This window comes from Palaemon carinicauda, chromosome 28 (genome assembly GCF_036898095.1).
Source record: "Palaemon carinicauda isolate YSFRI2023 chromosome 28, ASM3689809v2, whole genome shotgun sequence".
Classification (NCBI taxonomy): Eukaryota; Metazoa; Arthropoda; class Malacostraca; order Decapoda; family Palaemonidae; genus Palaemon; species Palaemon carinicauda.
The window spans coordinates 72,040,896-72,057,370 of record NC_090752.1 but is presented as its reverse complement, the minus strand read 5'-3'; the positions used below and the strand labels follow the sequence as shown (position 1 = coordinate 72,057,370).

Here is a 16,475-nt window from a genome sequence, read left to right as displayed (position 1 = left end):
ACCATACAAACCTAAAGCTCTTTACACATACTAATCCGCCATTACTTGCCCCCTTGTATTCCTGCCTGTAATTGCAAAGTGGAGTGTGTTGGTTGCTGCACATGTGAGTGGGGTGGAGGGTCCACACACACACACACACTCGCTGGCCAGAGGGGCGAGTACCACCTTGCTTAAAGTTTTAGGGCTAGTTTCAGCTGTTGCCGAAATGTATCGCCTTAGTAAAAAGCTTCAGGTTTATATGGTTAGGAAAATATGAATTATTTCCAAATTTGTCATATTTTGAATCTACATTGTTGCTATATTATGAGTGATTATCATTTCAGCTATTGCATGGTCTCCACACCATCATGGACTGCTTGCAAGTGGTGGAGGAACAGCTGATCGCTGCATAAGATTTTGGAACACATTGACTGGGCAACCAATGCAGAGCGTAGACACAGGATCTCAAGTTTGTAACTTGGCTTGGTCCAAGCATGCATCTGAACTGGTGAGTTTTGAGTTTTAGCAGTTAATGTCATCTTTGCTTACTTTTAGTACTACTTTGTATGGTTGTGAAATTCATAGTCTTGCAGAGAAGAATAAAGTTGCAATCTAGTGATAAGTTATGCAGTCATTAATAAACCTCAAGAAAAAAAATAACTTAAATGGAGTAACTGCACCCATTTCTTAGCCTTTACTTTTCCAGCATTATCATTTGCTTTTTTTCCTTTTGTTGGCCAGATTTTTAAACTCATACTTCATAGTGCAATTGCAGGGTTTTCATTTGCATCTTGCCTCTCAATGTCCTCCCTAGCCCACTTATGAACCATTTATGAAAAATAATACGGGGTTATCGGACTAAATGGTAATTTAAGTCGAAAAGTGCTCAAGACAGATAATGGTGGAGAGAATGCATTGTATGTCAAACCCTGGAAAGGAAAGTTTGACTAAACGACAAATGGTGATGATCAGCAATACTTCAAGGTACATTACTGTACTGTGGCATAATCGGACCACTGATTCAAATTTTTACACTTGTAGAGCTGTCTTCAAGGATTTATACCTAAGGGGTGAAAATAGGAATAAGATTTAATTAATGAAGTTGAATAGCTTTGCAAAAGTGAACAAAAAGTAAATAGCAGAATACAATATTAAGGAAACTGCAAAAATATTTTGATACTCTTTAAATTGTTTTGCCCAATTCATGTAATAGCATATACCATTTTTGGAGATGTGGCAGTACTTCGCAGGTGTAGATGTACTGTATTTAAGATTTTAGTGAAATGGGCCTATTATGGTATGGCGCTTGATTGATCAAACAAGTTCATTGCTCTTTCTCCTCTATAAGGGACAGCCCCAACACCAAAATTTAATGTAAATATTTTCAATCCCTCCTTATTGGTACAGTACGCTGCTCTTTGTAGCGTTCTCTTATCGTTTAAGGCTAAAGTCTAATCAAATAGCTGCCCTTGTTCTCCTCGATTGTTTTCACCTTTATGTTGGTGGTACCAACACTCACCCAGACCAACTCTTCCGGTTTGTGTCCATTTTCAGAGTTTGAGTGGTATATTTTAGATTTTAACCCCTGAGTTAACACTATTATTTGTAAAGCGGATAAGCTGTTCAAGATGTTTTGACCCTCACGCAAAGTGTACTATTTTCGGGACTACTGTAGGTTTTCTCAATGTTGGATTAATTTGAGGAGCGTAAGAATTTTTAGAACACACGATGTAAAGTTATCTCAACTACGTGGAATCTAGGTATTGAAGATAGATAAGCTAATTGTAATATGTAGGAAGATAGATATGAGGGCCTCCTCTAATGCAGAGAAGTCAAGGGACTCCTAGTGGTAGTTGGTACCACAATTGTAATACTGTATAAGGCATGTGGAGAAGCATTCTTTCACATTAGTGTGAGAACTCTTCTGATGTTGTCTTAACAGTTATAAGGAAGAGCAGTCTAAAGAAATGCAAGGAGAAGCAGCTTTCATGTCAAAGATGGAAGAAAAATTCAATGGTTCAGGTAGCAGAAGTGAAAATAATGCTGACAAGGAAAGGGTTTCTGAATCAAGACTCTTCTTGTCAGAATTACATGGAATCTAATGCCATCCAGGGGAACAAAGTGTGTTTTTATCTTTATCTTCTAATGTAAGTGATAAGACCATTGATTTTTTTTTTTATGATGCCATCATTTGCAGACGTAAATGTTGGTCTTGGCGGTACCATCAAAACTTTCTTTTTGCTATTTTGGTATTCACAAATTTGATTATTCGTGGGTAAACCCTGGGATTCTTTGAAGCATTATTTGTGGATATTTATTCACAATTATTTATCACCAGATATGGAACAGGCCTTGATTTAATAGAAAAGACAAAAAGCCATTACTGTCTTTTATAAGGGTTTGAAATTTCTCTTTCATAACAGTATTAGTTTTGGCTTGCTCTCCTGTTGAATAATGGAGTGTGGTGAGAGGTATTTGGTCTTAAATGATTAAATGCTTTTATGCCTTTCCAGTTAATGTATATTAACACTTGGATAATTATGAATGTATTTTAAATTGGAAAAAAATTAGACCAAATAAAGCACTCCCTACTCAGCACATAACATGGGTGAGTAAGTTGAGTCTTGATACTGTTATATTCTGTAGGTGAATTTTCAATCCCTCAAATAATATTGGCTTTTGTCATTTCTATTTGGTGTTATATAACTGAATGTTTTTTTTATATTTGGTGGTATATAACTATGAATGTTATTACATTGTCTTTTCTCTCAAGGCTGAGATATACAAGTTTTTTCTAGTTATACAGTATAAGGAGTATCTGGGAGTATCGTTGGGATGCACCAATTATGTGTAATTTTTAACCATTTACTGGTGTTTCTGGTACTTAACTCATCTCCTCTCAAACAGTTAGGTCTGACTGTATCAATGATGTGCTTGTCATCTGTCCAAGGAAGTTGTGGCTCCAGCCTAGCTTGATTCAGTGTCTAGACTGATGTGGTAGCTTCGAGCACCAAGGTCCTTATTATGGTTCCCCAAGCATCCACCAACAAAGGGGATTCCCTTCCAGAGTTCCAGCAGACACAAGCTAATATTCCTCCTTTTGTAGTGGTAGATTGTTTGTACTATCAGTTATTGAGATTGCAGGAAAATAAGACTGCCAAAGAACAAACCTTGTCCAGCAGATGTAGGTGTGATGGCATCAACCTCAGGGATGGCCAAACCAATCTTCTCACAGGACCTCTCGTATGTTTTAGAGCTATCAGAAAGGGTGTCAGTTACAAGCCTGAGAGAGAGATATGCCCCATAAGTTAGGCCAAGGAAATTTGATCCATACAAAATGAAAAAGATTGGCATAATTTTCCTTTTAAGCTACTTTTTAATAGTAGTACTCTAATATAAGTTGCCTTACAATATAAGGAAGTATAAGAATTCAGCAGTCACCGACAGAATGGCAGTACCCAAAATTTATTTCAAGTTTTATCTTTTGCAGATAGTTATATAGAAATTGAAAGGGGTATTGTAAAGGGCTAAGGCATAGTCTAAACATGGCAATTGTACCCCCTAGACAGATCGAAAAATTCAGCGATATATCAGACTGATAAACTGTCTGGCTTTGGCTTAAAATGCCTACCCATGCATCCTAATTAACCCAGTTAGATGTAAATTGGTTTCCAAAGAGAGTCTCTTACATGTAAGAGAGTTCTAGTTAGTGTTTGATACTGTTGTTAAGGCCTTGGAGATTAATTGTTTGGAGATTCATTTCTAGGGGTGGTGCTCCAGACATTTGAGGAATAAGCAGATCAGTATTATGATGAGGATGAAAACCACACCTTGTTAGTTTCTGAAGTTCATGTAACAGACACACTCAAACTCCCCATCAGAATTAGCACAAACCTGAAATTCCATTGTTAAGAAGGGGGACCATATTTTCTTTTATTTTAGCCACTATGCATCTCCCTACCAGATACATGACCTCGTGTCTTCACCCCTTTTTGGCTCTCTTTTAGAGTGAAAGGGTAGCTTGGGCGACGTATCAAAATTTTCGTCACAGTACCAATTTTCTTTGTTGATAAGAGCAATCTGCACAGACACACCATAGGCTTTCAACCATCCAACTCCCTATATATATCCATTGGAAAGACATTCCAACCATTCTACCTTGTTTCGAGTATTGTTCTCCTGTCTGGTGTTCAGCTGCTGATTCTCATCTTAATTTGTTGGGCAGGAACTTACGGTCTATTAGATTTCTTATTCCTGGTCTAGATATTAATCTTTGGCACCGTTGTTCAATTAATTCATTATGCATGTTGCATAAGATTTTTCATAATTCTGACCATCCTTTACATTCAGATCTTCCTGGACAGTTCCATCCTGTTTGTAATACTAGACATTCAGCTAATTCTAATTGTCAGGCCTTCTCCATCATGAGGCTCAATGGTATATTCCTGCTGTGACCAAGTTGTGGAAAGATCTTCCTAATCGGATAGTTGAATCGGTAGAACTTCAAAAGCTCGAACTTACAGAAAATGTTTTTATGTTGAATTGGCTGACATAAGTTTTTTTATAGTGTACATACATACATATACCAAGGCACTTCCCCCAATTTTGGGGGGTAGCCGACATCAACAAAGAAACAAAAACAAAAAGGGGACCTCTACTCTCTACGTTCCTCCCAGCCTAACAAGGGACTCAACCGAGTTCAGCTGGTACTGCTAGGGTGTCACAGCCCACCCTCCCACATTAGCCACCACAGATGATGCTTCATAATGCTGAATCCCCTACTGCTGCTACCTCCACGGTCATCTAAGGCATCGGAGGCAGCAGCAGGGCCTACCGGAACTTTGTCACAATCGCTCGCCATTCATTCCTATTTCTAGCACGCTCTCTTGCCTCGCTCACATCTATCCTCCTATCACCCAGAGCTTCCTTCACTCCATCCATCCACCCAAATCTTGGCCTTCCTCTTGTACTTCTCCCATCAACTCTTGCATGCATCACCTTCTTTAGCAGACAGCCATTTTCCATTCTCTCAACATGGCCAAACCACCTCAACACATTCATATCCACTCTAGCTACTAACTCATTTCTTACACCCGTTCTCACCCTCACCACTTCGTTCCTAACCCTATCTACTCGAGATACACCAGCCGTACTCCTTAGACACTTCATCTCAAACACATTCAATTTCTGTCTATCACTTTCATTCCCCACAACTCCGATCCATACATCACAGTTGGTACAATCACTTTCTCATATAGAACTCTCTTTACATTCATGCCCAACCCTCTATTTATTTTATAGTGTATATATGATATATCTGATTTGATGTTACTCATTTTGAAATAGATTTTAGTTAATTTTTCTCATGGTTTATTTCCTTTATTTCCTTTCCTCACTGGGCTACTTTTTCCTGTTGGGGCCCTTGGCCTTATAGCCTCTTGCTTTTCCAACTAGGGTTTAAGCTTGGCTAGTAATAATGATAATAAGGGATCCCAGATTTTCTCGGGCTAGAGCAGGCAGAAAACAAGTCTATTCGACAAGACCTGATCTGGTTAATAAGTCTTAAGTCAGAAGGTAGGAGATACTACAAGTAACAGTTCAAGAATGCTTAGAAGTTGGCAGAGAAGGGTGCCAGGGAGGATATTCAAGACTCCGGTCCAGGAGTTCACCACTTTTGGTTCTTAGCCCACAAGTCTGTGGGAGATTGACAATCAGTACTTTATGTTTCCAGATTAAACAAAATCCTACTAATGTCAAAGTTCTCCGTAATGACACCATTGGTGGTCCAGTCAGCAGTTTGGAAAAAAGACTGATGCCTATTTCATTTGCCTCTACATTGAAAATTGGGAAAGTTTCCAACCTTCATTTGTGGAAGCAAGGAGTTTCAATTAAAGTGCCTTGCCACTGCTTAAGCACATATTGTTAGGTCTTCAGGAGTCATTGTACCAGTTACATGGGGCTACATATCTTAAGGATAAGGATTCTCTGTACATGTACCTGGAAAATTGGCTGGTTCCTTGAACAACAAAAGATCTTTAGGAATAACAGAAGAAACATCATTCCCTTTCCCTTCTCAGGAATTTGGGAATTCTCATAATTATGGAGAAGCCTCTTTAAGTCTCTAGTTCAGTCTATTTTCTGTTTGATGATGAAACAAGATCGAGTTCCTTTTTGGGATTCTGTGTCTTACAAAAGGATCACGAATTTCCTGAGTTTATTGAAGGAGTCCAGGAAAGGATGAGTGATGTTAACACATACGTGGATGTGCCTACTGAAAACCATAGCCTCCTTGGAGAAGTTCATTTGTCATGCCTGCTAAAATTGAGACCACTTACGTTTCATTGGAGCTGCTACTAAACAGATGTGTGTACCTAAAGTTTGCTTTGTATCCTTCGTTTGAGGACCAGGTAAGAGTGATGTCCCGGGGGATTGGCCGATAGAGGCAGTCACACGAGATCAGTCTGGAAATGAGAGTTCCGTACATATCAACTTTTTATGATGTGTCAGCGTAGGATTTTGAGGGTCTGAACCTGTCAGACCTTTGGACGAAGAAAGGTAAAGAGCCACACCAACTGCCTAGAGATGTTGGCAGTGTGGAATGCTTTTGGAGAGCCAATTAGTGAGGAATGTCTCTTCTTTTTATTTCTACAATGCCATATGTTAACTTGCTTCAGGAAACAGGGCAGAACTCCATTGGAAACCCTTGTTTCAGTTAATGGAAGGTCTGATTTGTTGGGCAGAAGAGATGAACAGAATGTTCTAGCAGACCAACTGAGCTGGAAGAACCAGATCATCCCCGCGCAGTGGTCACCCCGTCCTCATGTATGCAAAGATCTGTAGAATGTGTGAGACAAACTGGCACAGAACATGATCACAACCACTTTTAAGAAGACTGATGTCTACTTCTTACCAGTTCAAGATACCTTAGCTTGGGTCCATGTTTCAGTAATGGTTGAATTTGGATTTCTATGCTTTTTGCTCATTTTCAACAATTTGGTAAGTAATGGAACAAGTTCCAAAGCCCCTACAATGCAAGGGAGACTCTCATGCCTCCCTATTGGCTGTGGAAGAAGTGGTTCATAAACCTTTGATCTCTGCTAGTGATTGGATCTGCCAGTCACTGCGAAAAATACCAGAAATTCTAAAGTCTCATTGCCGCTGTTACGTTTGGTCGCAGGGAGTTCCTTCATTGTGTGGTTAGAGCAAAGAAATTTTCAAAATCCTCTAAGTTTTCCATTATAGCAACCTGGAAATATTCAGTAGTAAACTGTATCAGCATCAGTAGAACACTTTTATTATATTTGTTGGGTAGCATCATCCACCATACTTGGTGCAAGCCGAGGGTGGTGTCATCCATCAGGTACTTGCCGTATGAAAATAAGTACTTAGTCTCCATCATCATCATCATCTTCTTTTTCTGCATTTTTTCCCACTTTATGTGGTGTCGATGTTTCTGGCCAGCGTTCATCTACCTCTGTCCCACACTTCATCACCGGTTAATTCTAATTCGCAATCTCCACTGGCCATATTGGTTTCGGCTATTTTTTTCATGGGCGGATGTCTTTCCTGCCGCCAACCCTCCCCATTTACCCGTGCTAGGGACCGGCACCAAGTTGAGGCTGGCTTCCCCCCCCCCCCCCCCCCCCCCTCAGTGGCTGGGTTATTTAGTCTCCATCATCAAAGGAGCTTAACCAGAAATTTGTTCTGTTCTGTTATGTTAGGCTACCTGCAATACCCTTATCGAAGATTACGGTGATGTCCTTGAAGACAGACACCTTCTCACTGCCGACCCTAACTCTCGTTGCTGTGACGTGACCTCCAAAACCTTCGTTCCTGATCGATAAATGGGGAACAAGTAGTTAACTGGCATTTGGACAATTGTCTAAACAATCTCTTTCCCGAATTATTCAAAACAGAATTACTTATTTATATTACTATATGAAACAGGTTTTTCTTATAAGCAATTAGATATTTACAAGTTAAGATAAATGATTTGTAAAAAATAGTGCTAAAATTAAAGTTTCCGGGGACAAGGTGCAAGAGGACTGTGGTGTTTTGGCAAATAGAGGTCCAAGGAGTTCATTGGGAGAAAATCAAGTGCACAACTTAATTGTTATTTATGCTCAATGAAAATATAATTCTTCTACGGAAAAATTAAAGTACAGCATATTAGTGGGATAATTTTGTGTGTAATTAGTTTGATCTAACAGTACGTAAGCAGAGCAAGTCCCTACCTTCCAAGCCAGAGGGTAAATTTTCCTATGGTATGTAGTTTCATTTTCAAGCTTTGGTAATTTTTTCCATGACAGGTTAATTATTTTGCTTACTGAACACAGAAAATATTGCCTCCTGTATAACTTTATAGATAAAATCATTTAGTTCCTAGAGGTTTGGTATACACGTATATATCGTACAGTACATGAATTTTTTCACACTGAATATCGAGATTGAATAATTTGACATGGTTTGAACTCTTTAGCATAATAGTTTTCTTAAAAGATAATCTTTAATGGAGTTCATTGGTAAAATTAGAAATTTAATACTTGTATTGATCAAAGTCAGTCATATTTGAAATCAGTAGGGCAACAGACTGTTATTGACATAAGAATTATAATACACAGTGTGTAATCTAAATGGTGTACTTTCAAATTTTCAAGTTTAATAAGTGATGTATTGATATTCTTGTGTAATGTTCTTAGTACAGTATGCCAAAATTCAATTTCAGGTGTCTACACATGGTTATAGTCAAAACCAAATTCTGGTTTGGAGGTACCCATCTTTAGCTCAAGTGGCAAAATTGACAGGTCACACATACCGTGTTCTCTACTTAGCAATGTCTCCAGATGGTGAAGCTATTGTTACCGGAGCAGGAGATGAAACTCTGCGATTTTGGAACGTCTTCAGCAAAGCAAGATCGCAAAAGGTAAGTCACTTTGATATCAGTTTGTTCACCACAGCCCCACCATCTTCAAATACTTTATTTACCAGAAGTAACATTACAGTTGCACTTTGTTTCCCAATGGGGTGGTTTTGGTTTTTGACCAACCTTAATTTTTGTCACTACAAATTTTATCAATTTTCCATCCTTTTTTTTTTTTTTTTTTCAATCTAAGCAGTTTTAGTATCATTGCCATTTTTGTTAGTGCAATAAACTTATTTTAGTTTTGATAAAAGAAATTTTAAAATCAAGTTCATATTCTATGAACCTCCCCTGATGATCATATTGCTGCTTCTCTGGAAGCTCGGGTTGAAATTTACCAATTAAATAAAATGAACAATTCCCATTTTCTTTCTTTTCAATTCACATGCTTCTAGTAAAGTACTAATGAGACCCTAGCAGTTAAAGGGAAAAAGTGAAGCACTACGAGTTCTTAATGATACAGTACTGTTTTTCTGTCAATTTGGTGATCATAGGACATTCGATCAAAGACTGTGATATGTTTCATTGCATTATAAGTTGTCTTCCTTTGGATTTGTTAGCATTACTGTACAGAGATAGTACAAGTTTTAGATAATCATGATAATCATCGTTAGGAGTGCATTTACCTCATTGTTCCTCTCAGGGAAAGTTTGTTTCAAGTTCAACTGTTTGATGACAATAATGACATGCCAGTTCTGTTCTCTAATACACATTTAACCAGCCAATTTTAGTTAGTAATGAGTTGTAAAAGCTCAAAACTTATTTAGCTACTTTTTTTATCTTAGAAGGCCAATGAGTCTTTGGTTACCCTAACCTGACTCCCATTGTTGGTTCTGGTGGTAAAAGTGTTTCATTCAGAAAAGGTTCTGAATGTTCACTGCGCCTTATAGAGTCAAGATCCTCTCGCAGAGTCTTGATTTCTTTAATTACTTTAGGTCCTTTTGCTGTTAAACCCTGGCATTCCTGCATTCCTAGTCACTTTTAGACCTCTAAATTACGAGAGAATACTTTAGTTGGTAGTATAAGAAACCTTATTTTTCATTTTTGGATGTCTTTTTATATCATATGATTCTCTTAGGTGTTTACAGTTGTTGGTGAATTTTCGGTTAAATCCGATCATTTACATCATATTTCGGATGACAGTGCTCTTTGTTCGCTTGCATCCTTGGCCATTAGCTCAACTTGGTTTAATGTTAGCCAGTTATATTCTAACAGTAATTTTATCATCGTAACCAGTCTTACCATGAAGAAAACTCGAAGTTAATAGTAGGTTATTTATATTCAGTGAAGACAAATAATAAGAGTTTAACCACAGAATAAATACATCACAATTACACTAGAGGTTCCATTGCAAAGACTATGCGTCTCGGACCGGAACCTCAGCTTATGCCCAACAGCTACCTTGCCAGTTGTAGACAATGGGTCTGACTGATATCCCAGAAGTGTAGAATAAGTGTATTTCCAGGAATGAGTTCTAGGCAATGTGAGCTCAATTTTAGGAGAGATGAACCCTCTCAAGGATGCCATCATGGAGATGAGGAGGATTGTTTGATCAATATGAAGAGCTTTTATTTTTCATATTTTACTATTGTTTTACTTTATATATAAGAGCTCAGTAGCATACAATTTGAGTTTAATCTTTGTGACTTTAAGACCCATTCCTGTCCCCTAAAGTTCTTGTTAAGGAAGAAAATGGGAATAAGTTAACTATTATAGCTACTTTGGCTGTCATTTCCATGTGATGATGACCTATACCTTAATCATCTAGTTGGGATTTGGCCCTAGTCTTGAGGAGTAAACAATCACATCTCCATACAAGCTCATGCATCAAGTGCCAATACTGTATTGGATATTGGTTGGCTTTATCACCTTCAGAGAGGTTCTGTGTACTTCATGTTTTGTTTGACATCATTATATATTCAATGACCTGGTCATCAGTTTGGTCTGCCTTTCACTGCATATTTCATAGCATAGATGACAGATGGCACAATTCCTCTCTTTGCTGTTCCAGATTTACCAAATTCTATGGGAATGATAATCTGGTGTAAGGATAACATGGATCTTGGGGAATAATAGCTAGAATTTTACAAGCAGAAATATGGAGGTACTTCACCCATTTCTCCCTGTTTTAATGGAGATTCTTAAATATTCTCTTGATCTACCCTTTATATACTTGGAACCACCAAGTGTGGCATGTGTATTGGTTAGTTCCATCTAGCCTTCAAGTGAATACATTTTATGTGTGTGAATTTTTTGGTTCCCTGACCTTTTAATATCATCTGCTGCAAGTCTTTGCTTTTGATACATAGGTATCAAATTCTTAGCTCTACATCTGCACATCTCTGTTACTTGGAAAAGGAAATCACTCGTCCTTCTATCGTAATTACAGTTCAGTTATCTTTTAGTGAACATGTTTAGGTACTATAAAAGCATTGCATGTTTGCTACAACCTTATAAATGAAAAAGGTTTTAGAAAACATGCAATGTTTATATAGTACCAAAACATGATTATCAAAACAAAATGCATAATTCTCTTCCTTTCCTCATAATCATTGGGTCCAGTTTGTATTGGCTTTACTGAATGAAGGATGGTACAGAACATTGATTGAGGGTACAGGCATTTGGAGTAGTAGCAGTTATTTCCTTATAGATGAGATTATTCCTACTTAATATTTACCTGGAAATAAGGCTTCTTACGATTGAGAATCTGCAGGTCATTTAAAACTGTTTGTGGGCAGCTTATTATTACTGTATTGTTATTAATATTACTGTACTGTACGATTATTTTTCAAAATCAGTTAAATGCTTATTTTTATCATTTTCATTGCTTGTGTTATTATTATCGTTATAATTTGGAATTAGTTGAATGTCCATAATCAAGGAAGTGAAAAATAGACAGAATACAACAACTGGATACCTTTATAGATAACTCAAGCTGCTTAGTACCAACTGTTTTAATCACAATATTTAAGTTTCATTTTTAAGAAACAAATTTTCCTCTCATAAACTTTACTATGTAGAACTATTATAAGAGATTTTATTTTTTTTTATTGCACGATTTAAAAACTTGACATTTAAAAAAAAATTATGATACTGTTATTGTTTTTAACACATTCTGTTCTTAATAAAATATAACTGAGCAAAGTCATGGGTTTAATTAAGTAATTTTGTAATCACTTTTTTTTTTATTTTATAAGAAAGACAATTCCAAGATAAGTAACATTTGCTTCCTAACAGGTAAACTAATTTTACTGAATGTTTGGTCATCATCTAATAATTACCATATTTGGCAAATTTTTGGAGAGAATTTTTTTATGAAAAAAAGTGTATTCCTGTAAAGTTTCTTACACCGAATGTTTTTATGTTGAACAGGCTGGCATAAGTCTCTTTTATGGTTTATATATGAAAGATCTATTTTAATGTGGTTACTGTTTTTAAAGTGTGTTATTTTAATTGTTCATTACTTCTCTTGTAGTTTACTGTATATTTCCTCTCCTCCCTGGGCTATTTTACCCTGTTGGAACCCTTGGGCTTTAGCATTCTGCTTTTTCAACTAAGGTTATTGCTTAACTAGTAATAATAATAAAAGTTAGAAGAATATTATGATTTTTTTAAACTGCTAAAATGTATTAGTAGTTATTTTGAAATATTCTCAAAAGGTTCACAAGATGAACATCATGTGTTTATATGACTATACAATGCCTTTGTATTTCAGGAATCCAAATCAGCTCTGAATCTCTTCACTTCATTGCGATGACTGATTTTTATTAAATTTAATTTTATGTATTGTAAATATTCAAATGTTATATTTCTATTTTTGAGTTCCTTGTTTGGGTTTTGTGTGCATCTTTAGTTGATGCAATAGTAATGTAAATGATATACAGTGTACAGATACAAACCTTTGTTTTTCGTAAGCCTAATTTACTGTACTAACGGTGTTGTTAGGAAGTGGTTGATTTTTCTGTTGTTTTTTTTTTTTCTTTTTTTTCTTTTTTTTGCTGGATATTATATTTTGTTGTTTAGTGTCTTGTTAATATTTATTTTATTTTTATGTGCAAAAAGGTAGGGCAATCCTAGTGCCTAGTATCATGCTTAGCCTAAAAGGATAAGTGGAAATCGGTGATAGAGGAAAGGAGTGGGGTCTAACCCTGGGTTTGAGTGATAGGTCTTTCTCCTAATATAGAGGAAGTTGTAAGAATTAGTAAAGTTAAAAGCCAAGAGATGAACCAGCATCTATGTCGAAAAAATATTTGCAGTAATCATTCAAGCTACTGATCAGGGGATTGTTGACATTTACACAGTAAGTGTTGGGAAGTGTAGCTTGGTTAATGATACAGTATTTGAAATCCCAAGACAAAATGGCCCTTTTTCAAGATAGAGACACATGGGCCATACCATTAGTCACAGCTAAAGTCACAAGGCCACCTTATGTTTAAGATAAGTAAAAGGAAAGCAAAGTTGTCGTTTTATGCACAGATTTTCGTTGATTCGCTCCTGCCAAGATAGAAAAATACTGGAGCAGCCTAAACGTGAAACCCGTTTCCCTAATAGGTATGAATAAAGACTGCTTTATATCTTAAATAATGATAGAAATTTTGAATTTTTAGATAAGAATCTGATTTAGAAAATCTCAAAACTCATGGGAGATCTTGTACATAAAAAAAAGTTAATTATTCTTGAAATAGCTCGGATCTTTCCCTCCCCATTCTGGAGGACCTTTTACACTAAAAGAGAAAATAGGATATCTGAGCATCCCAAGTTGGTAGAAATATTTAGTTTCATCATCAAAATTCACCAAGAAATAAAGATGTTGGCTTCTTATTAGGGTACTGTATCTCTGTTATTTATAATGTTCTTGAACATGTGCACACACATCTATGGAAATAGCCAATAAAGGCTATTAACCTGGCAGTCATTGGATTTTTCAGTGATATTTAATTCTTAATTATTATGGTTTAGACAAAGGAAACCAACCTGTTAAGTAGTTTTGTGTATAGCTACCTTTGGATGTCAAATCATAGTGAAAGCATGGTACAAGTCTGGGTAACCAACCATGTTGTACTTATACCAAAGCTCAGACATACCTTAACTCTTCAAAACAGCCCTATGAGTACTAAGAATGTTTACTGAGTTATCTGCTTAAACTATTTATTGAAAAGAGTAACACTGGTTGACTACATTATCTAACTGATAGAATTCATCTTGCGTACTGCTGTAGAAAGAAGACTTGGTGTTAACACCAAAACAAAAGGAAAAGTTTTATAGTCATATCTGGCAATGTAACTAGTGTGGAAGTTATGTGGTATACAGTGTAACAAATGTAATACATGATACATGAGATGTCTAAAATTACTAACTATGCATAGAGTAAGAGGTTTTCAATGAATTACATGAGTAAAATTAGCAGAAGGGGTAAAGGGGAAGATTGAGTACCATGTTGCCGTAGAAAGGAAGGCTTTTCAGTAAATAGAATATACATTTACTTGATATACTGTTTATGCTGGACTGAGAAGCAAGTATTGAATGGGTAAGCGAGTAGCAACAGTCTGGATAAAAGTGGAAAGAGATTGCTAGATTATTTGTAAATAAATATATCCCTTTTCTAAATACAAACTATTGTATGCATTGAAGTTGATTTTTTCCCAAGAAAATTATCAATTTTGTTATGGTATGACTGAAGAATGATAGGATGCATGAGCAGACTGTGCTAGGTAGATCCTGTTACAAATAGCATGTGGCAAAGTGCTTTGGTGTCCATCGGTTTAAAAATGGCAAAGTTACAATTTAGGTTGTTTGAAGATATAATGAAAAGATAAGGAACATTTATAGTATTTAGAAAAGTAGTAAATATGGTAGTAGTAAGATGAAGACTGGTAGGAAGGTCAAGGAAATCTCTTGAAAAGTATTTATTTTGAGAATTTGAATGTAAAGTGCACAGAACGGAAGAGAGTGGTGAGAACTAATTTCACATTTAACCTTCTAGTGGGAAGAGCGGATGTAAGTGTTAATGATAACGAGGAGTACTGTTGAGCAGTTTAAAAGGGAGGTTTACAGTCCTTGTTTTCAGTGCTTAGTCTGCTACTCCTTTGCCATGACTTGTACCTCTTGAAATTTGGAATCTTATCTCAACAGTGATTCCTAAAATTTTTCAGAAAAGGTGCTAACAATCATAAGGAAAGGGGACAAGCCTTTTTCATTCTTCATGTAATTGTATTTTAAATTTTGTAGATAACAGCAAGAGGGAGGTAGTGAGGCCTTATCAAGGCCTTAACTACATGCTTTTACTATGGAGATATTGTTTTCTTGATTTGAATGGCGTAGAATTTTAGATTCCATTTCCTTGGGAACCAATTGAATACTATTGCTATATTCAAACAGCTTGCATACTTTAGCTTATCATAAATTTACACTTTTGCAAGAAAATAATTATGTAGAAATGTTTGCTTCATCTTTAGTCTTAATCTGTTGTTGATTAGTACAGTTTTTTCACTAAGGATTGAATTAGTTGTTTCCACCATTGCAATAGACAAGATTTGGTGGCTAATAAAAGAGAATATGACTGATTGAAGAGTCAAGTATCCGTACACAGATCATGATCTGCAGATTGTTAAGCATCATGTGTCTAAACAGCAGAAAGGGCAAGTCAGAAATATGTGCAATAGTGTTGGAGGCCCTTCTTGTAAGGAAAATTTTTTGAATCTTCTTTTAAAAGTAACTTCTGATCAACTCTTTTTATTACTTGTAGTTTGAATAATTTGAATTCCATCTCTGTAACCCCATTGTGAAGTAGACTAAGCTTACGAAAATCATTGGTTTGTATGCTGTAAAGACATTTCAGTATTATGAACAAAAATTGACTGTGTATCATACCGGTGTTCATTTAGGTATGGGCACATATTGATAAATTGGATATCAGTGTTCTGCTCAGAATTTATGTTTCAATGTAAACTAAAATTTATTCTTATGTGTATCAACATCAAGTGCAGGTTAGAACTTGTCATTAAGTATGTCTTTTTGTTTGCAAGTTAGGATGCACAAGTGCTATATAGGTACTGCATTCATTCTTATTTAAATAGAACTTTAATTAACTAAAATACTTTATTATGACATCATTGAGCATTCTTGTATAATAGCATTGATCTGAATCTGTTGGCAACTGGCTAAAGCATCAAGATACTTCAAAAAATACAGTCCCCAAAATTTTGTATTATAGATGAAGGCTATAGAAATGTTGATAATCATAATCTAGGAATTTTCGTTCAGTGAAAGATTAACCTCCTAGGAAAGTTTTAATGGTTACCTTTCATAATTTTTTACATCGGAGGTACTGCTGTACTACAAAGAATAAATTCCAACCAATTTTATGATTTTACCAATTTGTTCATCTAACAAAGTTGTAGAAAGGAAAGACTACTAGTAATATTATTGTCGGAAAATTCTGTTTGAGCTTATCAGCAGAAGTAAATATTAGCTTGTCAGCAGAAGTAAATGACAAAATCAGAAAAATGGTTCTTTTTTTACTTGAGAGTTAGTGATACAGGGGACTTTAGCAGCCTGGAATGCCCATTTAATGTTA

General features: G+C 36.1%; 1 protein-coding gene across 3 annotated transcripts in view; it reads left to right on the top strand.

Annotated features, from left to right (window-relative positions):
- Positions 1 to 16,207, top strand: part of fzr (fizzy-related) — a 92,925-nt gene extending 76,718 nt beyond the window's left edge. For all 3 annotated transcript variants that reach the window (XM_068352154.1, XM_068352153.1, XM_068352152.1), the window contains exons 9-11: positions 324 to 487; positions 8,705 to 8,902; positions 12,615 to 16,207. In XM_068352154.1, the coding sequence (XP_068208255.1) occupies positions 324 to 487; positions 8,705 to 8,902; positions 12,615 to 12,656 (404 nt within the window). In that variant the 3' untranslated portion in view covers positions 12,657 to 16,207. The remainder of the gene's footprint in view (positions 1 to 323; positions 488 to 8,704; positions 8,903 to 12,614) is intronic.
- Positions 16,208 to 16,475: the final 268 nt, after the last annotated feature.